Consider the following 20,095-nt stretch of genomic DNA (forward strand, 5'->3'; position numbering starts at 1 on the left):
GAATTATGACAACTGCAGAAGGTGAGATAGTGGAGATGGGACGTGGCGGGATGAGTAGGATTCGGATAAGTAGATAAGAACATGGAGGAAGACATTTCAATATATGATATGAAGCATTAAAGGTAGAGAGGGTTTAGAACAAAGGCAGTTACGTGGCAAAGTGGACCATGTTGGAACTTGTTCAAATTCAGCCTCAGAAATTTGGCTAGCATGAGAGATCTTATTAAATGTTTTACCAAAAGTCAGGATAAATTCTATGTGCAGTATTACTTTGGTCTAAAACTGAGTAACCTCCATCAAGAAAGAAAACGAAGTGAGTCTAGGATCACCTCTTCCTGGGGAAGCCGTGCTGAGCCAGGCATCAAAGCTTTGTTCATTCTAGTGTTCACTCTGCTATACTACACAGAGACACAAGTCAGAAGCATGATCAGGGCATGTTGAGAGGACAGTCCAAAAGTACTGGGAAAGAACGAGTGAGATAAAATACCCCAAGTCTTCTACACCTTCCACATGACAGAGTCAGAACAAATTCTGCCTGTTAGGATGTGGGTTCCATTCCTGCCTCCTTCATTTATAATTTTGTATAACCTTGGGAGAATCGACTCCTCTGTGTCTCAGGGACTCCTCTGTGAATGAATGGTCTGAATTGACAAGGTCCATTGGATAGAACTGGAGGAGATCCAGCCATGGAATAAACATGGCCTTGGAGTCAGAGCACTTGGATTGGAAGTTTGCCTCAGGCTCTGGCCACTGGTAGTGGAATGCTGGACCAGTCATTTGCCCCTTGGGCCAGTTCCTGATCCACTTGAATAGATGGCATTAGATGGGGCTTTCCAGCTCTGGAGTTCATTCTAGATCAAGAAGACTGGGCCTTCCTCATTTGACAGGCGAGGTGACCCACCAAAAGGTCACATAGGTAGTAAATTCTGTTGGTGCCAGAATTCTGTTGCCTCTTAAAAAAAGAAAAGAAAGAAAAAGGAAAGGAAAAAGAAAAAAATGTAACTTAAGTTCTAAGTTAAAACCTATTCATCATTTTCATTCTGACTAATAAAAATAATAATAGTAATAAATAGCCGATATTTGTATAGTACCTACTATGTGCCAGGCATTGCACTAAGTGCTTTAGATCATTATCTCATCTGATCCTCACAACAACCCTGGCGGGGGGGGGTGCTGTGATTATCCCCATTTCACAGATGAGGAAACTGAGTCAGAGAAGGTTAAGTGACTTGCCCAGGATGGCACAGCTAGTCAGTGTATGAGGTCAGGATTGAAGCTGGGTCTTCCTGACTCCAGGCCCAGAACTCTATCCACTGCACCACCAACAATAATGGCCAGCACTTATATAATGCTTAAGGTTTGCGAAATGATTCACAAATATTCTTATTTTTCGTTATCTCATTTGCCATTTTATGTGTTTACTTCCAGCAGGGAATGTTCATCCTTTTATAAAGCCAATATCAATCCTCTGCGAGGTGAAGAGCTATTGCTTCAATAACCTTTACAAAAAAATAGATTTTATTTTTAGGTTTATGATAGATCCACAGCGTCCTTGACTGGAGGAAGGCATTAGGTAGCAGACACACTGACGTGCCCTTCTGTTGAGACACGGGCATTTCAGCCTTCCAACATGCACACATATACACAGTGGAAGAACAAAATGCCTGAGCCATCAGCACAGGTTAGGCCTTAGTAGCCAAGGTGAGCCATGACCCTCCCGGCCTCCTGGGGAGACACAAAGCAGATGCCCTCAAAGCCATTCTCTTCCCCACTCATTTACAAGCCAGTCTAGGAGGTTCACAATAGAAGCCTTTGGAGGGGGTTGAGAGGCTACAGAAGAGCTGGGCCTGACGTCATGGAATCTTCAGCGAGCTCCTTTGAGCTCTCGATGTCTGTCTGGGACCAGCCAACACTCCATCTGCCTGACGCGACGGCTCCCACCTGCTCAGGGGTTGTCAGAGCAGACATCTTGGCAGGCACAGAAGTCTTGACTTCTGCTCATCTCAACTCAAGCACCTTCCTTCCTGCTTGTAGCCAATCCCTAGCAAGCTCAGGGGCTCTCTGTCTCCCAACTTTCTCCATTCTTGTGCTGCCTGCTTCCACTACACATTCACACACACACATTCACACACACACAAACACTCATACACACACTCTCACACTCAAACAAAACACACACTCTTCCCTGTTACTGTGCATACTCATGGAAATTGAGCACTCCTCCCAGCAGTCAAAATACTGACCTAAATTTAAGCTTTAAAATCTGTGAGAGGAGATGAGAAGTATCAGAAATCTCATGTAGTGATTATTTCCTGAATGCTGCAGGATCCTAGGTCTAAAGCTAGAAAGGCACTTTGAGCTCATTTAGTTCATGTTACAGTTAAGGAAACGAAGGCCCAGAGAGGATCTTCAATCCACAAACATTTATCAGGTAGAGCCAGGTACCAGGGTGGATGTTGCGGATCCCCTGACAACAGCATCAACAATTACGTGGTCTCTACCCTCAAGGTGCCTACATTCTAGGGAGGCAGAGAGAGGGACGACACCAATATCCAAAACCCAATAGATTCAAATCTCGACTATGTCACTTAAAATCATATCCTCTTTGGCAGGTCAGCTTCTCTGAGCCTCATTTCCCTTAGCTATAGAATGAAGGTTCTGCCGTCAGGGATTTCTGACGACCCTTGAAGCTTGAAATCTGGAGCCCTACAAGTTTCTCTTCTAGCCCTGAATACCCTTCCTCCCAAACTGTTTGTGGTCTTTGGTGGGCCCAAAAGATGCCCCGTTGCTAGGATTTCAACTGCTAGCTCCACAATTTCTGACATCATCATCCTCATCCTCATCCCCATCATCTTCATCCTTCTCTCCCTCACCTTGCTTGCTTCTTCTGATGGAGTTGGTGGGGGTGACTGGCAATGATCCATCTTTGGGGCAAAGAGGAGTGTGATAGATCATCTTTTGGTTGGTTGGTTTAACTCTTTCAGCCCTGCTGGGTCATTTAATAGCAGGGCTCTGGAGAAAATATCCAATCTTCTGGCTAAAATAGTCCAGTTATTTCAGCCTTGAATTCCAATTTGAGTCAAGTGAACTCAGTATGCCTTCATCCAGTGTCTTCCCTGGGTCGGGCACTCAGCCAAAGCCCAAGGCCCCCCACACAAGAATGGTGCACCCTCTGACTGCAAGGAACTTGCCTTTTTTTTTTTTTTCAGGAACGCACTGTGGAAACATATAAGCAAATATCAAAATAACAAAATATAATAAATGCATCTAATTCACTGATGATACTTTTCATTTCTTCAAATCACCTTTCCTAATTCTCAAGTAGAGTTGTCCACTCCTATGTTAAGTTAAAACAAGCCAAATTTATACAATAAATGCATCACTTGGGTTCTTCTGAGATAATGTTGGAGTCCCAGCATTAGAATTATTTAACTCAGCAGTTTTCTCACCTAGGATTCCTCAGGAGATTCTACCCTTCTAAAATGGATTAAAAAAGTCTGAAACCATCTGTCAAAATGGAAATGATGCCTTGCATGTTGATTCTTGGGAGTTCACTTACAGAACTCATGATCAATACTACGCATGGGGACTGTGTTTGTTCATTCCTGATTTCTATTCTCATTTCATTCCATGGCCCTAAATGAATAGTAAGTGCGGAGAAACACGCTTCCTCATATTGCCCTCAATAAACAGGTTTAACCACAAGACAAATCTTATAATTCGCCTCCATAGTCCCAGCGGCTGTGGGACAAATCCAGTCGCTTTAACAGTAAGCCTTCAAATACACCTCTGCTGACGGTCTTGAGTTTGTTTTAGGGGAAAGTCAAGGTTCTACAATCCTTTGAATTTATGGGAGTTTTCCGTTGCCATGGTTGCTAAGAGTTCACTGAAATTAAACTCTCCATGTCTAGAAGTTCATGATGCAGGCTGTCTGTAAATTTCTCTCCTCTTACCCCAACGTGTGTACAAAGGATTATTGCAAGTGGGAGGCATCATGGTTGTAATGGATAGAGAGCTGACTGCAAAGTCAGAAAAACCTGAGTTTAAGACCTGCCTCTGATACATACACACACATACTGTGTGACCATGGGCAGGTCTCTGAGCCTTTCTCTAACCTAGGTAACTTTAAGACTAAAAATTGTGGAGTGGATGCATGCCTGCACACCATTGAAATAGTGGGATAGTTAATGTGGCAAGTTACAGATGCAAGTTTAGAGAACTAGATAGATGATAGTGATAGACACGGATAGAGAGCCATTTATAGACAGACAGAGAGACAGGCAAGCAGATATTGATAGACAGACAGACACACAAAAAAGAGAGAAGACATAGGTGGCTAAATAGATAGACAGACATAGATGATAGAGATGAGAGATAACTGAATACGTAGATAACAGATACAGAGGCATCAGATATGATAAGGTGAGAGATACTTAATAGTAGATAGATGATAGAAGGACAAATAGACATAGACAATGAAAGACACAGAGACAGACAGACAGATAGATAGACAGGTAGACAGAGATAGACAGAGATCCATGATGTCTTAGTTCAGTTTTAAACTATTATTAAAGCTTAAACAAATATAAACACGCACACATACACACATACACAGTCTATTAGACCCTGTTGACCAATGCCCACCATGCTTTAAGGGAGATCACACTTTCATTAGGATCCTCTACCCTTCCCTCCACTGGGGACACTTCACTCAATCAGGCTGCATTGATTAAATGATTGCTGGGTACAAAAACATGTGCAAGTTGCTAAAGATACAAACACAAAAAAGCCTCCAAGGAGCTCACATTCTTTTTGTAACTTGATTCCACAGAGGAATCTTGGGTAAAAGCATATGGTGACAGGACAGAAAGTTGTGCCTCAGATCTCAGTCTGATAAACAGAGACTGGTAGAGTGAAGAGTGCCCTGGATGCCAATTGTATGACTTCAGACAAGTCACTTAAATTCTCTGGGGCTTGGTTTTCTTCCTGTGTGGGAGGTAGGGGTGGGTGAGGGTCCAGAAAGAGGATGATTTTGAACTAGGTGACTTCCAATTTCCAAAGCACCTTGAAATGTATGGTTCTTTGATCCAAGAGGAACAAGTGAGCTTGGTTTATAGGCAGGAGAAGGCAGACCAAACTCCTTGTTGCCCAGGATGACCATCCTTCTTTGAAAAGAATAGGGTAACAAGGAAAAGCAGGTAGGGGAACAGAAAGTCTAAAGGAAAGCAGCCAGGTATCTCCAGCATTGAGCAGAAGGCAAACCTCAGCTTGGCCACAAGTCCATCATATTCCCTCTGCCTTGGACCTGAGAGAAACCCAGGAATGGGCTGCCTTAAAGCCCATGCTGGAAACACAAAGGCAGGAGCATAGGGGAAAGATTCACTATAGTATCTAAGTAACTCATCTTGGGTAAGCCCTTCAGGAGCCCTTCCCAGCAGCTTACTTAGAGCCCAGGGCTGCCCTTGCATTGGTGAATCAAATTCCGGAAAGTGTCCACACATTTTATGAGAGCTCAGTGGCCATAGAGCCCCTGAAGGCTGAAGGGCTTTGACTTTAGTCTTGGCTTGTCTACTTTATTATCTGTGTGACTTTAGGTGAGTCACTTCACTTTGGGGGTTTCACTTCCCCATATATAAAATCAACAAAGGTTCTGCACCTCCAAAGACCCTTTTGGGTCTAAATCTAGGCTCCTTTGAACTTCCACCAATAATCAAATGAATGTCAGTTGGAGTTAGCCATCAGTCTCCTGTGGCCTCTCCTCTTAGAGGAGCTTTGGAAAGCTCTAGAATTACATCCAATGGGCTTCCAGGAATCATGGCTCAGTTATAATAATAATGATTGCTGAATATTGTTGAACATACACGAAGGGTAAGGGAGAAGGGTGTCAGACATGAGATGAGAGGCACAAATGGGGGAAAAGAAGAGAGAGAATGGGGAGAAAGGAGAGAAACAGGATGGCAGAAAGATTAGAGGGAGAAAGAGATAAGATGGAAAGGGAAATGAGATGGAAGAGAGCTTAATAGCAAGTGGGAGAGAAAGAAAGATGATAAGAAAAAAGAGAAATGGTCAGAGAAGGAGAGAGAAAGAAAGGAGATTTTATGGGAAAGCACAGAGATGAGATGGGAAGATCAGGATATACAAAAGAAATGGGGAAAAGTGTGTGTGTGACAGAGAGACAGAGACAGAGACAGAAACAGAGACAGACAGAGAGATGAGGAGAGGAGAACAGAGGAGAGGAGAGAAGAGGAGAGGAGAGGAGAGGAGAGGAGAGGAGAGGAGAGGAGAGGAGAGGAGGGGAGAGGAGGGATGAGGAGAGGAGAAGAGAGGGAGGAGAAGAGAGGAAGGAGAGAGAAAGGGAGAGAGTGAATGAGAACAATCTCTTCCAGCTAGGAGCTCAACTCTATTGCCAGGAAGGTTCTTGGGGAAAGGATCAGGACTCAGGGCCATCAGAAATGAATTCTATTTGACTCCAAGGATAGCAGTCAGCAGTTCATTCTGGACTTGAAACAAATTGCAGATGTTCAGAATATGACCCTTTGAGTGCTGGGAAAAGCTGAACTTCTGAAGGCTGAAGGAGTACCATGACAAGTATGCTCTTGACCCTCCTTAAAGCTCCCTGGGGTCTCTGTGGGCAAAGCAGGGCTGAGCACACTGGAGTCTCTGTTCTGAGGGTCAGAGGGCCTGTGTGGGCAGCCAGAGGTCTGCATCAGAGAAGAGCTATCACCCTGGAATGGTGAGGCAGATGGGTCCAGTAAAGCAGAATGTAGATTCTCTAGTCTTCTGGGGAAGGGGGAGATTAATGAGACTCCACTAGACAGGGGTGTTTATAATCCATGTGACCTCTGCAATGTGATGCAATGTGATGAGATTTAAGGTGACGCCTAATTTCTTCCACTCACTGAATCCTTGGGAAGTTTCCAGGAATACTCAGGCCTGGATGGCTATATTCCCATTAATTAACACCCTTCCCCTCCATATCAGAAGACACTGTCTAATTGAAGTCCCTTGCAGTGTGAATATGGTTGGGGAATGTACACTTCTGAGGAGATGACCTCTTCATCCATTAAGTAAATGAATCATTAGTAGGGATGGAGAAGAGCTACTGGGGTGGAGAAGCTTCGGCCTCAAGACCACATGTGGCCCTCTAGGTCCTCATGTGTGGCCTTTTGACTGAGTGCAGGGTTTACAGAACAAATCCTTTTCTTAAGATAATTTGTTTTTTAAAGTTTGGATTCAGTCAAATGGCCACACTTGAGAACCTAGAGGGCTACATGTGACCTTGAGCCCACAGGTTCCCCACCCCAGTCTAGAACTATGATTTTGTTGATATGGGGAACTTCCTGGTGGAAAAGCCTTTCTCCCAATTCAGACTGGCACCATCTTAGATAATTCCTCTGATTTTGGAGGGAGTAAGTAAGTACCTTGTATAGGCTCAAAAGCTGCCTTATGTCAAAGATGGGACTGGAACCTAGGTCTTCCTGGTTTTGAGGACAGCTCTCTACCCAATGAGTCATCCTGCCTCTCTTACTATTACTATTAATAACAACAAGTCCCGGTGTTCATGCAATCAATCATTTCTCAGAGTACCTCATATATATTCGTTCATTTGATAAGGGTCAGTTTGACTAACGTGTGGAGGGCTTGTATTAGTCATGGCTTGTCAATTTAAAGATCCTTAGGAAAAAACTGAGAGGAGAACTACCGCAAGGTGGCATGATGGAAACCAGGCTTCTACCAGTTTTTGCATGTGTCAAAGACCTTTTTGGCAGTTTGATGAAGCGTAAGGCTTCTTCCCATTTGTGTGTGGCCTGCATTCATAATCAAGAGAAAAGCTAAAGTTTAGATGAAAACGAATGAAGATTAAGATCTATTTTTTCCCTTTCAAGTAAGAACTAGGATACAAGGAGGGGATTCAATATTCATCTCAACTGTTGACTCTCTATATGACCAGTGGCAATTCAGTTCATCTCTGTATGACTCAGTTTCCTCACCTCTAAAAGGAGATGGTTGGATCTGATGGCCTTGAACGAGCCTCCCGACTCTAAGCACATGGACTTAGGAGCCTCTCTGCCCAGATCATCATGGTAGCCAAGTCAGACATGCTGGCTAGCCTTTGGGGAATGGAGAGCTTCAGAGGCCCTTGGAAAGAGTCCAAACAGGCAAACTGTCTCATAGTCAAGCTTTTCTGCTTAATGAGGATCATTCCTTTTGACTAACCCTATAGAGCTAGGAGATTATGAATCATTGGAACATTTTAGGTACATTTCAAACCTAGGCAATTAAAATGAAAAGACTCATGGTCTTCACATAATGGTTTCATTAATTTAATTCATTCTTAGGTTAGGAGAGAACATCTTATTTCATTTTTATTCACTTTTGGTTAAGAAAACTTGAGAACGTACTCCCCCACACACACATACACACTCACTAAGGGCTATTTACTAATCTCTTTAAAATGTGTCATAACTGTTACCATAGAAAAGTGGATCAAAGGTCAGAATATATGTTCCTTGTCCAGACTGAAGTGGGTTCTATAGTTATAGAATCTCAGAGTGGGAAGGTACTTCAGTGACTGCCTAGGCTACTCTGTACCTGAATGGCAATCCCTGCTACATCATTCCAGGTAAAGGATCATCCGGTCTTTGCCTGAAGACCTCAAGGGAAGGGGTACATACCACACAGAAAACTATCCATTCCATTTTAAGACAACTCTGATTGTTAAGGATTTTGGCCTTTGTGTGCTTCCCATCCATTACTCTCCCTTCTGCTTCATGGAGCTGAAAAGAACAAGTGTATTACCCTCCCAATCCTGGGGAGCAGCCTCCGTGTTCTCCCTGCCCCAGCCCAAGTCTTTTTAATTTCTTTAGTGGATCTTTCTGTCTATGAGGCTGATCAGTGTGGACAGGCTCTTCACTGGTAGAAATCAAGAATGACCAGTGTCTTCTCATCCACAACCAAATCCACACAATTCACAGGCACCAGGGAGTGTTTACCTAGGTTTTTTTGTTTGTTTTCATTTTTTGTATATCAGAGAATCCCTCAAGAAGTCCATCTATTATACTTTGTACTAATAAGGTTATAGCATCATAAATTTAGAGTCATAAGGGTCTTCCAAGGCAATAGATTAACCCCCTCATTTTATTTTTCATATTATTTTGTTCTAATTACATGTCAAGACAATTTTTAGCTTTCATTTGTAAAAGATTTTCTTTCTAACCATTTCCAGTATTTTTTCCTTGACCTAATAGTTTTGAAATTGGGCTATAATGTTCTTTGAAGCTTTTATTTGGGGATCTGGGGATCTGTTTCCTGAGATGATTGGTGGTTTCTTTCAATGTCTATTTTGCTATCTGGTTCCAGGACATCAGGGCATTTCTCCTTGATATTTTCTTGAAAGATGCTGTCCAGGTCTTCTTTTTGATTATGGCTTTTAGGTACTTCAATGTTTCTTAAGTTATCTCTTCTGGATATGTTTTCCAGGTCAGTTGTTTTTCCATGAGATATTTTACATTTTCCTCTTTTATTACATTCTTTTGAATTTATTTGATGGATTCTTGATGTCTCATAATCATTAGCTTCCACTTGCCCAATTCTAACTTTTCCTCAGTTAGCTTTTGTACTTCCTTTTCCATTTGGTGAATTGTACTTTTAAGGGGTTTTTTTCTTCAGTGGATTTTTGTACTTCCTTTTCTATTTGGACAATTGTACATTTTTAAGCAGTATTCTTTTTCCAAGCTGTTGAATCTTTTTTTTCATAATTCTCTTGCATCTCTCTCATTTCTTTTCCCAATTTTTCTTTCATTTCTCTTATATGATCTTTAAGTTCCCTTTTGAACTCTTCCATGAGATCTTTCTTGGATGGAGACCATTTCCCATTTTTCTTTGTGGTTCTGCCCATCGCTGTTTCAACATTGTTGTCTTCTTCTGAGTTTGTGTCTTGGTCTTCCCTGTCACCACATTGACTTTCTATAGTCAGATTTTTGGGTCATTTTTTTACTTGTCTTTTATGGCCTTTTTCCTTTCTTTTAAATGTGAGCACTGCTCCCAGAATGGAAGGGGCACTGTCTCAATATACTTGTACCAGGGACTGCAGTTCCTGCCTGTTTACCTGATGCTGCAATTATATTTCCCTGAGACCCACAAGGGACCCTCATGTCTGGAGCTGAACTCAGGAGGTGGGATGAAGGGTGGCTGGTACTGCTAAAGGCCATAGGAGACTAGCATCTTACCTGGTGCTGATCTTTAGTTCTAGTGCTGGTGTCTAGAATGTGCTGAGGCTGGGGTTGGGTTCTGCATCTTCCCAGGACTACAGTGAAGCATATGGCAATCTGCTTAGTAGAAGATTCCTGGTGACCTGAGGCTATGCTGAAGCACATGGCAGAGGCCCAGCTCTGGAAGCTAATTATTTGCTTAGGCACCCAAGGGCTTGGCTGGAGTTGGCATCTATCTGTTTGTCCAGAGCTATGCTGAAGCTTGTGGCAATTCTCAGAACTGAATCCTGCCCACTCCCTGGACTACACTAAGGCACCGGACATGTCCTGGTGTTGGCATTTGTCTTCTCCACCACATGGGGGCTCAGGATCCTGGCTAGTTTGCTGAGGCGGGGCTTCCTGGGCCATTTCCTTTCGTGGACGTGTTCCCCTTTTACCCAAGTAAGACAGACCTCTCTTGCCAATCTTTCAAGTTTCTTGGCCTGAAAGATTGTTTCACCTCATCTTTTTGTTGGTTCTGCTATTCTAGGATTTGTTTGGGGGCATTGTTTCATGGTTGTTTGGAGGTTCTTTGGAGGAAGAATTACAGCCATTTACTGTTTGCTCCGCCATCTTGGCTCCTGGAAGTCTGGCCAACCCTGCCATTTTAAAGATAAGGAAACTGAGGCCCGTATGGAGTTAGTGACCTGCCTCTGGTCATACAGGTAGTAAGTGTACAAGACAGGATTTGAAATCAGGTATTAGTGATCAGCCCACCTCCTCTTTTTCCTTAATGATCAACTTTATAGCAAAGGTGTCAAACACATGGCCCACAGGCCTCATGTGGCCCACAATACTCCCAACTGTGGCCTGAACCAGATTCAAATATAATGGGGAAATATTTAATAAAATAAATGAAAATGCCACAAATCATAAATAATATTAGTGTGTGGTTTTCTAAGTCAGTGTGTGGCCTGTAAGGATCCTTATGTATGATTTAGTGTCTCTGTTTCTATTCAAATCTGATACCATCACTCTACACAATTCATACACAAAAGTCACGGATGGAAATTACCTCCCCACCATGTATAATATGTCACAGGGGACAGTAAGTGAACCTGGCCTATGTGGGTTCAAGCCGTGCCTCTGACATATCCTGGCTATATGACCTCAGGTAAGTCACTCATGCTTGTAGTGATCTGGACAAATCTCTAAGGTCATCAATTGCAAAGAAGGCACCAGTCTGCATGGTTAGAGGGAGTTCTACTGCCTTGGAATTCCCCATGTCAGTGAAATCACAAGCCCCATCCATATTGCCATCCTAACATGGTTTCTCCATATAGTGCATTCTGTTGAAAAGTGAAAACTTGAGGGAACGTTAGAGGACAGGAAGCTCTGTGGAGGATAAGTGCTTCAAGTAGACAGAGGCATTAAGTAAACCCAGACCACTTTCCCATTACCTAAACACACCATTCCAAAGAACGTTCTCCATGGCTAGAAAACAAAGTCTAAAAATGGCCCGAATAGCAAAGTACCAACATCAGTTAATTAAAAAAAAAAGCACAGATAGCTTGAGGTGAAAGGTGACTGAAGCAGAAAAAGGTATGAAGACACATACAGAGGGTGTGAATAGAAGAGGGAGGCACCAAGCTGGGACATGGAGATAAAACCATCCTCCAGTGATTACCATTGAGGAAGCATTTCTTGGTCACCTTGCGATGTTGAAGGCAATTACTTTGTTTCCAACACCAGCTCTGCATAGATTATTCCCCTCATTACCTTTATCCTTCAGCTATCTGTACATCTCCTGATATCACATCTCATGACTATTTTTTTCTTTAACTCTGATGTCTTTGTTCTTTCATACAACTCAGTCCAAGAACCCTCTGATGAGCAGGGGGTTAGATGCTGCTTGGGAGCTCACACACAGAATCACCAAATCTCAGGGTCAGAAGGGATTGAGGGGTCATCTAGTCCAACCAGCATCAGAATAAGAATCATTTCTCCACTGGACCTGACCAACCTTTGCCTGAAGATTGGAATAAGGTGGGGAGGGCAGGGACCCATTGATTCTCAGGGCCATTCTTCCTATTGGGATGTTTCCCTGAAATCAATTCTACCTCTTCCCAACTTCTGAAACCCTTTGCCCTTAGCCTGCCCTTGCAGGCCAAATACAACCCATTGAGTTCCACTGCAATATAAGAGAACCTTAAATGCTTAAACGCAGGCCTCATCACCCCACAGACTCAGAGTTCTTTGAGCTGCTTCTCTTGACATACTCCATGTGCCCTTCACCAAGCTAGTTGACTTCCTATGGACATTCTGGAGCCTCTATCAAAGTCTTTTAGAAAATGTGATGAGCCCTAGCCCTGAACCAAGTTCTCCAGACATGTATGATCTGGGAAGCATGGAGTGAGGATCTTTGTCCAGAAACTATGCCTCTTTCACCACCGCCACGTTGGAATTTGCTCTTTTCCTCATCATACCACATTGTCTGGTATTTCGAGCAGAAGCCTCTAGTCTTCATCAGAACATATTAATTAGCCACATTTACCCCATTTTGAACATTGCAAGTTGATTTTTTGAACTATATATAGCTTGACACATGTCCCAATTAATTGTGTTTTCTAGATTCAGCCTAACTTTCTAGAGTGAGCTAGTAGAGCAGATAGAGCGCTACTCTAGGAGTCGTAGTCCTGAGTTCAAATCATGCTTTAGTTACCTTACTAGCTGTGTGACTATGGATAAAGGTGAATGATGAATTCCCTCCAGTGGTCGCATCATTCCCATTTGCATCATACATTTCCTTTGGGCTAGAACCATGAACTCCCTCACTCAATCCAATTCACTCACATCATGGCCTCACAGGCCTGATGACAGGATCCTCCTCAAGAAGGAAGGACTAATTATAACCACACTTTACCTCATCATAATTCTGAATAGTGCAAATGTAAATCCATGCTGCCCCTTCAGAAAACTAACCATTTATACTAATTGAGGACTAGCTTTATATGATCAACATGCAAGCACAAACACACACAATTCGTAGTTACTAACATGATGCTAGGCCAAAACACAGACCCCAGGCTTAAGGTGCTCAAGAGACAATGTCCAAACAGCTATGTCCATGTAAGGGATCCATGGTCTAGATTGGAGGTGATCTCAGAGGGAAGGGCCTGGGAAAGAAAGAGACCTCACAAAAGGCAGGAGGAGGCTGAGGGATGGAGTCAGGAAGGAGAAGCAGCCTGGAGGCCAGCGTCCCCAGGGGTTACTGTCACTAGCTCTTGAGATCTTATTAAGTAGCCCAGCCTGGCCAGCAGCCCTGAAGCTCCAATCTTGGTCCATGCTCTGCCTATCCCACCAGCCACCAACCACTTCCTCCACCCCACCCTCCAAACTTCAGAGGACTGCTTGGAGATGAAATGACTGGACAATTTAATTAGCATATATTAAGTGCCTACTGTATTCCGGACACTTGCTAGGAAGACAGAAACAACATAACCCCTACCCTCAGAGAGTCTACATTCCTTCAGATATAAAAATGTAGAATCCTGGCTCCTTGCAGGCTCCTTCTACCTTTCCTGAACTTCTTTTTTAATAAAACTCATGAAAAGATGATATCCCTTGGCAGCCACTGAATTTAAATCCAGCTTCCAGCATTTACTGCATGAATTACTGTGAACAAATCACTTCCTCTCTCTACCTCAGTTTCTTCTGCTGTGCCATGGGGGTGGAGCTAACTCTGTGATCTCTTTGAGTTCCTCCCTGCTCTTCATGGGGGATCCTCTCTAGCACCAACTTCTTATCTAGACTTTCTTACTTGATAGAAGTCCATTCTGATAGAAGCACGGTCTGAGGACTTTTCCACCAGTCTGCTCAGGTAGGAAAAATCTCCAAGGAAGGCTTATTTGCCAGATTATGTAGCCTATGTGTCTGAATGACCCTCTTAAGCAGGAACTGGAAAAGATCATTAAATACACAGAAACCGAGCAGAAGACAAAGAACCTCCTCAGTCTCTCTCCCTGCCTCGGTCATGGGAAACATGGGAAATAGAGATCGCTTCCCTCAGGCCAGCAGCTTCTTCTTCACTACATTGGACTTTCTCCCCTAACAGAATTCCTTGATTCACTATTTTGACACAGCTTTCTTGCTCTCCTTACATTCCCTCACTCCCTATATCTTTTTCCTAGTCCATCAAGATAACTTTCAATCTTGGATCACATCCAAAATTCTCTTTTGGCACTCCTGAGATCTTGAGCACTAATTGGAAAAGATTTTGAAATGTCTACTACTGACTCATTATCAATTTTGACTGACTATATTCCGCTTGGCCTTCCCTGTTGCTTGTCAATAATTATATTCACTTCTTATTGACTCACAGTACCATGAAAATTCTGTGTTGAACAGGACTCCAGCGGTCATCTAGTATATCCCACTCCCACCCCAATCTCCCCTATAACATGCCCAAGAGATGGTGCATCCTGTCTCTATTTGAAGATCCCCAATGAGGGGCAACCCCCTGACCTCTTAAGCCCACCTGTTCCACATCTGGATGGCTCTGATTGTCAGGAAGTCTTTCTTCGCATCACAGCTCAACTTTTCTATTGATAGAATCTACCTATTTCTCCCAGGGCTGCTTTTTTAGGATCAAGCAAAAGAATTCTAATGCTTCTTACACACAACAGCCCTACAAATGATTGGATAGAGAAAACAAAATTTAATAAAGCATTCTAGCTTTCCCCTAAGGACTGAAGTCAAGACCATCAGCCAATGAAGGGAGCAAGTGTGACTCTGACAGGACAACCAAGGAGTATTGGGAATTCCACTTTGGAGATGGAGCCAGAGATAGAGTAAGCGTGATTTAAATGGAGTCAAGAGAACAAGAGAGGAGCTCCATGTGACAAGGGGTATAGTGAAGTGATGCTGGAGACTGGGGCATTTGAGCATTGGGGCAGTTCATTTGCCTGTGGGGTCACTGCCTGAGCTCTGAGCGTGACAGCTGCCACCACTCTCAGAAGCCAGAGTGGAATATTTGGGAGGCAGCAAGTGGAGTGTGTCTGAGAGATACGTGGTAACTGGTTCTCCCACTGGGAGAAGAGCCACTAGACTGTGAAGTGTGATCTCCCCATTTCCACTCCCTCAATCTGAATTGGGAATAAACAGATTCTGAAGCTTATCTCTGATTTCTAAAGTGGAATCTGTCATTTCTGTTTAAATAGTTTGAATTTGCCAACTATTCGATTATATTCAATCAACCATAACTGGTTTTAATTTCTGCATGCCCTTACTTATGAATAGAGGCCATAAAAAAAGAGTTAGTGATTGGTCTGTGATATTAAAAAAGGAAACAGAGCACTCATCATGGAATGAATAATGTGGGTGACTCCATGTCATCCGAGCTGTCTGAGCCATCAACTAGCCCAGAGAGGTTCTAGGCCAGTGGGGATAAAAGGGGATGGCCAGAGGACAAGGTCCCTGTTGGGGCTTCCTGCTGCCAGGCAACCTCTGATGGGTGCTGAGGCAGCCAGGGCCTAGGGGAGGTGACAAAGAGGCAAAAGGGATGGCAAGGCTGGTCCAGTGTGTTGTTAATCACACATAATTGTTTGCTATACAGATTTTCCCCCAGTTGGCATTATCTCTTGTTGATGCTGCCCTGATTTTATTCATGCAAAGGTTTTATAATGTGTTCATGCTGAAAGGAACGCCTGGTAAAGAAACTCTCTCTACCAATATAGACACAACTATTTGAATGTCTTGACATTACTCAGAGCACTGAGATGTGGAGACCGTCAGTGGTCCCACTGCCAGCACACGTCAGGAGTGGGACTTGGGCCCTGCTCTGCCTAAAGCTAAGGCTGTCTGTCCTTCTGCTATGCTACATGAACTTCCAAAAACTTTCATCCAAATGGTTTGTTTTATCTTTTGGGATCACTTCTGCTTTGCTCTGTTAAAAATTTTCCCATTCCCAAAGTAACTTCTTCCATGATCCCGATTCTCAAGGTGGTCCATTGTCTGAGGTGAGGGTGACAACAGCCACCATGCATATGGCACTTTAAGCCTCAAAAAGGAGTTTATGGATGTAATTCACCTGGGAAACAGTTTTTATCATTAGCTCATTTTGCACGTGAAAAAGCTGATTCTGAGCAAGGCAAAGAGACTTGCCCAGAGATACCCAGCCAGTGCATCAGTGATAATGTTAGTCTGAGGTGGAATCTGAATTCAGGTCTTTCAGACTCCATGCCCAGTGTTCTAACCACGGTCCCACTTAAGTCATCTATACCATTAGAGGCCAAGCTGCGTTCCACTATTCCCAACAGACCTTATCAAGTAGAGAATCCTCCCTCAAGTAGTTTACTTTCTTTGGTATTTCAGACACCGAATAGGATTGTTTCTGCTTCTTCTGTAACCTGTTCCACTGCTGTAACGTTCAGCTTTTTAACCCATACCAAACTGTTTCCGTGTTTACTGCTTCATAATGTGGTTTGACACCTGAAAGAGCTGTTGCCCTCTCATTTCTACTTATGTTCATCAGCTTAATTCTGTTCAGTTTAATACAATTATACAAACATTTATTTAGTCCCTACTATTGGGCAGGCGTTGTGCTAAGTGCCAAGGACAGAAAGAAAAACCCCTGCCATTGGCCAGAAGTGACTTACAACAGGAAGCAACACGGTCCCTAGAGAATTCAGTACACAGTATAGGAAAAAGCATTTCAGAGGACTGGGGGCAGGGGGAGGAAGAAGGCACACGCAGCTGGGTGATTGGGATGAGTTCCCTGGGGTCAGGGATGCCTGAGCTGAGCTTAGAAGGTAAGGATTCCTTGAGTCAGAGGTGAGGAGGAAACGTCCTCCTGGCATAAGGGATGGCCAAGACACAGGCACCAAGCCCTGGGATCCAATGTCATAGATCGAGCACAGCTGCAAAGCCATTTGGGCAGGACCAAGGAAAGTGGGACAGATAGTAGCAGTGATAAAGCTGGAGGCTGACTATTCCTTCCCATGGGGTGGTATGGGAAGAGATTGGTTTCCATTAAGGCAAGAGGAAGGGGGGAGTAGCAGGAAGGTCATGGGATGGGGTGTGAGCAGCTTTGGGTGGAAGGAGAGGAAAGAGTCTTTCTGCACTGCTTGGTTCCTCCCAACACCTCTTGGATGTCTCCACACCACATATTTTAGAGGGAAGTTATAGAAAGGTTTCACACCACAGCAAGGAACAGAGGATGCAACCAATAAGATCACCTTCACTTCTGTGATGAGAGGATCTTCTGAACTATAGAAGTCTCTGAATCTAGGGATTCCATCTTCTATGAGGCTTCACTGAAACCACATTAGCCCTGAAGTCAGAAGACCTGGTTCTGACCCCCGACCCCCAATCTCTCTTGCCATCTGTGTAATGACCTCCCCAAGCTTCTTCTCTGTAAAATGAGGGGGGTAGAATTGATGGTTTCAGAGGTCTCTTCTGGTTCTCAATATGTGACCAAAGAGAAGTCATGTGAATCATTTAACAGCTCATGAATTCTACAAGTCATTGTGCTGAAAAGAAAAGTGAGCTTGGACATCCTTGGGTTCAGCCCAATGCAAACAAAGCATTATTCTTGTGGCATGGAAAGAAAGCCAGTGGACATTGTTAGTCCTGCAATAAATCACTCATAAGTGGAAGAGAAAGGCATCTTTAATCAAGATAAGAAGGGTCGCCAGCCTGCAGCCCTGGGTCACTCATATTGGAGTATATGTTTGTTGAGCAAGAAAACTCACAGAAAAGGGTTTTATGCTTTCAGAAGGAAAAAAAGAGCAAAGAGTATTCTGGTGAGGCCTGGTCATGAGGCATCAGCCACCCTCCACTATCTGAGCAAGAAAAAACACTTCATTCTGGTTGTTTTTCCCTACCATGAGAAAGGACTTTCCATAGCCTAAGCTAGGTTTTTCTTGCAAGCTAAGAACCCAGGGTGGGGCTCAGTTCAACATATCCAGAGTCAAGGCCTCAAAGGTAGGAATCCAAGGACATTGCTGGAATTCTGACATCCCTGGGATTGTTCAGAGGGAGGGACTTTCTTCTTGTCTGTCAGACCCTTCGACAGAGAAGGGAATTTTATATTTGGTATTAACAATACCCTGTCAATATCAACCAATCATGCATCAACCATGTCTTAAGCATTGACTGTCCCAGGCACTTTTCCAAGGGGTCATCCTCTGCTTGCAGTGAGTGGATTGCAGTTTGTCCTTAGAGATTTCTGGGCAGAGCTTAATGGCTGCTCCCCTTTCTAGAGCTTTGGTTTATAGGTTTGTTAGGTACTTTGCATCCATTGTCTCATTTGAGTCTCACAGCAACCCTGGAGGGCTGTGAATGTGCCCTATTTCCCTCAATTTCCAGGTGGAAAGTTCATTTCAGAAAGGTTAAATGATTCACTTATTAATGGCCACTCAGCAAGTAGGTGGCAAAGGCAGTTTTGAACCCAGGTCTTCCTGACTCCAAGACCAGAACTTGATCTGAGGTGTCACACTGACTTCTCTTTGACTACTTTGATCTGGAAGGATTGGTTTATTGGTTATTCTATTAAAACATAAGTTCTTTGAGAAAATTATTTGCTTTTTTTCCCTTTTAATCCACAGAGTCTAACACAATGCCTGGCACACAGTAGGCACTTTAATATATGCCTGTTGTTTGAACATTGGAATGCTACTTTCTATAATCTTTTCCTATTCCACTTAGTTGCTAGTGTCTCATCCCCCTCAAAAAATTTCCTTGTATTTATTTTGAAAATCCTTTGCTTATAATTATGTGTATATGTATCCTGTCCCCCAATAGAATATAAGCTTCCTAAGGACAGGCACTGGTTCCTTTAGGTCATTGTTTCCCAGCACCTATCACAGCATTGGACTAGTACCTAGTAGGCATATAATAAATTCTGGTTGATTAATAGGTGCATAATAAGTGCTGGTTGATTGATTAATGTTTGGTCCTTCTCCGCAGCCTAGCCCAGCGTGGTGCTAAGAATGACTGTCATTTCTTGCTCCTACACCCAGTCCCCTTCTGCCCTCTCACTATTTGCCCTATTATTGTCCCTTAAAGATGCTTAGGAAATGAGGGCATGAATGAAGAAGTGAATGGAGGAGGAAAGAATGCACATTTATGTGGTACTTATTATGTGCCAGGCATTGGGCTAAGCCCTTTACAAATATCTAATTTTATCATCACAATAACTTTGACAGGTAGGCGATATTATTTTTCCCTTTTTTACAGATGGGGGAACTGAGGCAGGTAAAGGTTAAGTGACTTCCCCAGGGTCATACAGCTAGCTAGTGTGCAGAAGGTGGATTTGAACATCTCTCAGCTACCTCCTTGAAGATACTATTAAGCTAATGATACTAATAGTTACTCCCAGAATTTCAAGGTTGGAAAGGATCCCCCCTCCAGTAAGTCATTCCATACCTATACAAGAATCTTCTCTACTATATATAACCAACAAATATTCATCCAGCTTCCTTTTGAAGACCGTTGTAGTGGGGGAAGTCACTTGGGGGTGGGCCATTTCATTTTGCGACAACAATTAGGAAGAATTTTGAGTTTGCTGGCATCACATCACAATTCCTCTGTGTCCCTTCCACCCATCACTGCCCTTTGATCTTGGGGACAGAGCCAAGTCAATGGAATCCTTCCCCCACAGACAGCCAACAAGCATGACCATCTGTGTATACACCTGAATGTTTACAATATGCTTTCCTCACAATAGTCCGATGAGGGCAAGGAGAAGAAGAAAATGACTCGATTAAAAGGCTGTCTTTTCTTCTAGCCACAACATTCTCCTTTATGACGATGGCCATGCTGTGGTAGCACACTTTGGAGGTAAGACTCTCCTACCTGGCCCCCCAAACTTTAAGGTCTTTCTGGCCTCCTCCTTACTTTCTGGT

The 20,095-nt window shown here is 43.4% G+C and overlaps 1 protein-coding gene across 1 annotated transcript in view; it reads left to right on the plus strand.

Annotated features, from left to right (window-relative positions):
• TNNI3K (TNNI3 interacting kinase) overlaps positions 1-20,095 on the plus strand; it is a 322,872-nt gene that overhangs the window by 196,452 nt on the left and 106,325 nt on the right. Inside the window, 3 exon segments of the mRNA XM_072638208.1 lie at positions 16,004-16,083; positions 16,086-16,207; positions 19,978-20,030. Of these exon segments, the coding sequence (XP_072494309.1) occupies positions 16,004-16,083; positions 16,086-16,207; positions 19,978-20,030 (255 nt within the window).

The sequence above is a fragment of the Notamacropus eugenii genome, chromosome 2 (genome assembly GCF_028372415.1).
Source record: "Notamacropus eugenii isolate mMacEug1 chromosome 2, mMacEug1.pri_v2, whole genome shotgun sequence".
Lineage (NCBI taxonomy): Eukaryota > Metazoa > Chordata > Mammalia > Diprotodontia > Macropodidae > Notamacropus > Notamacropus eugenii.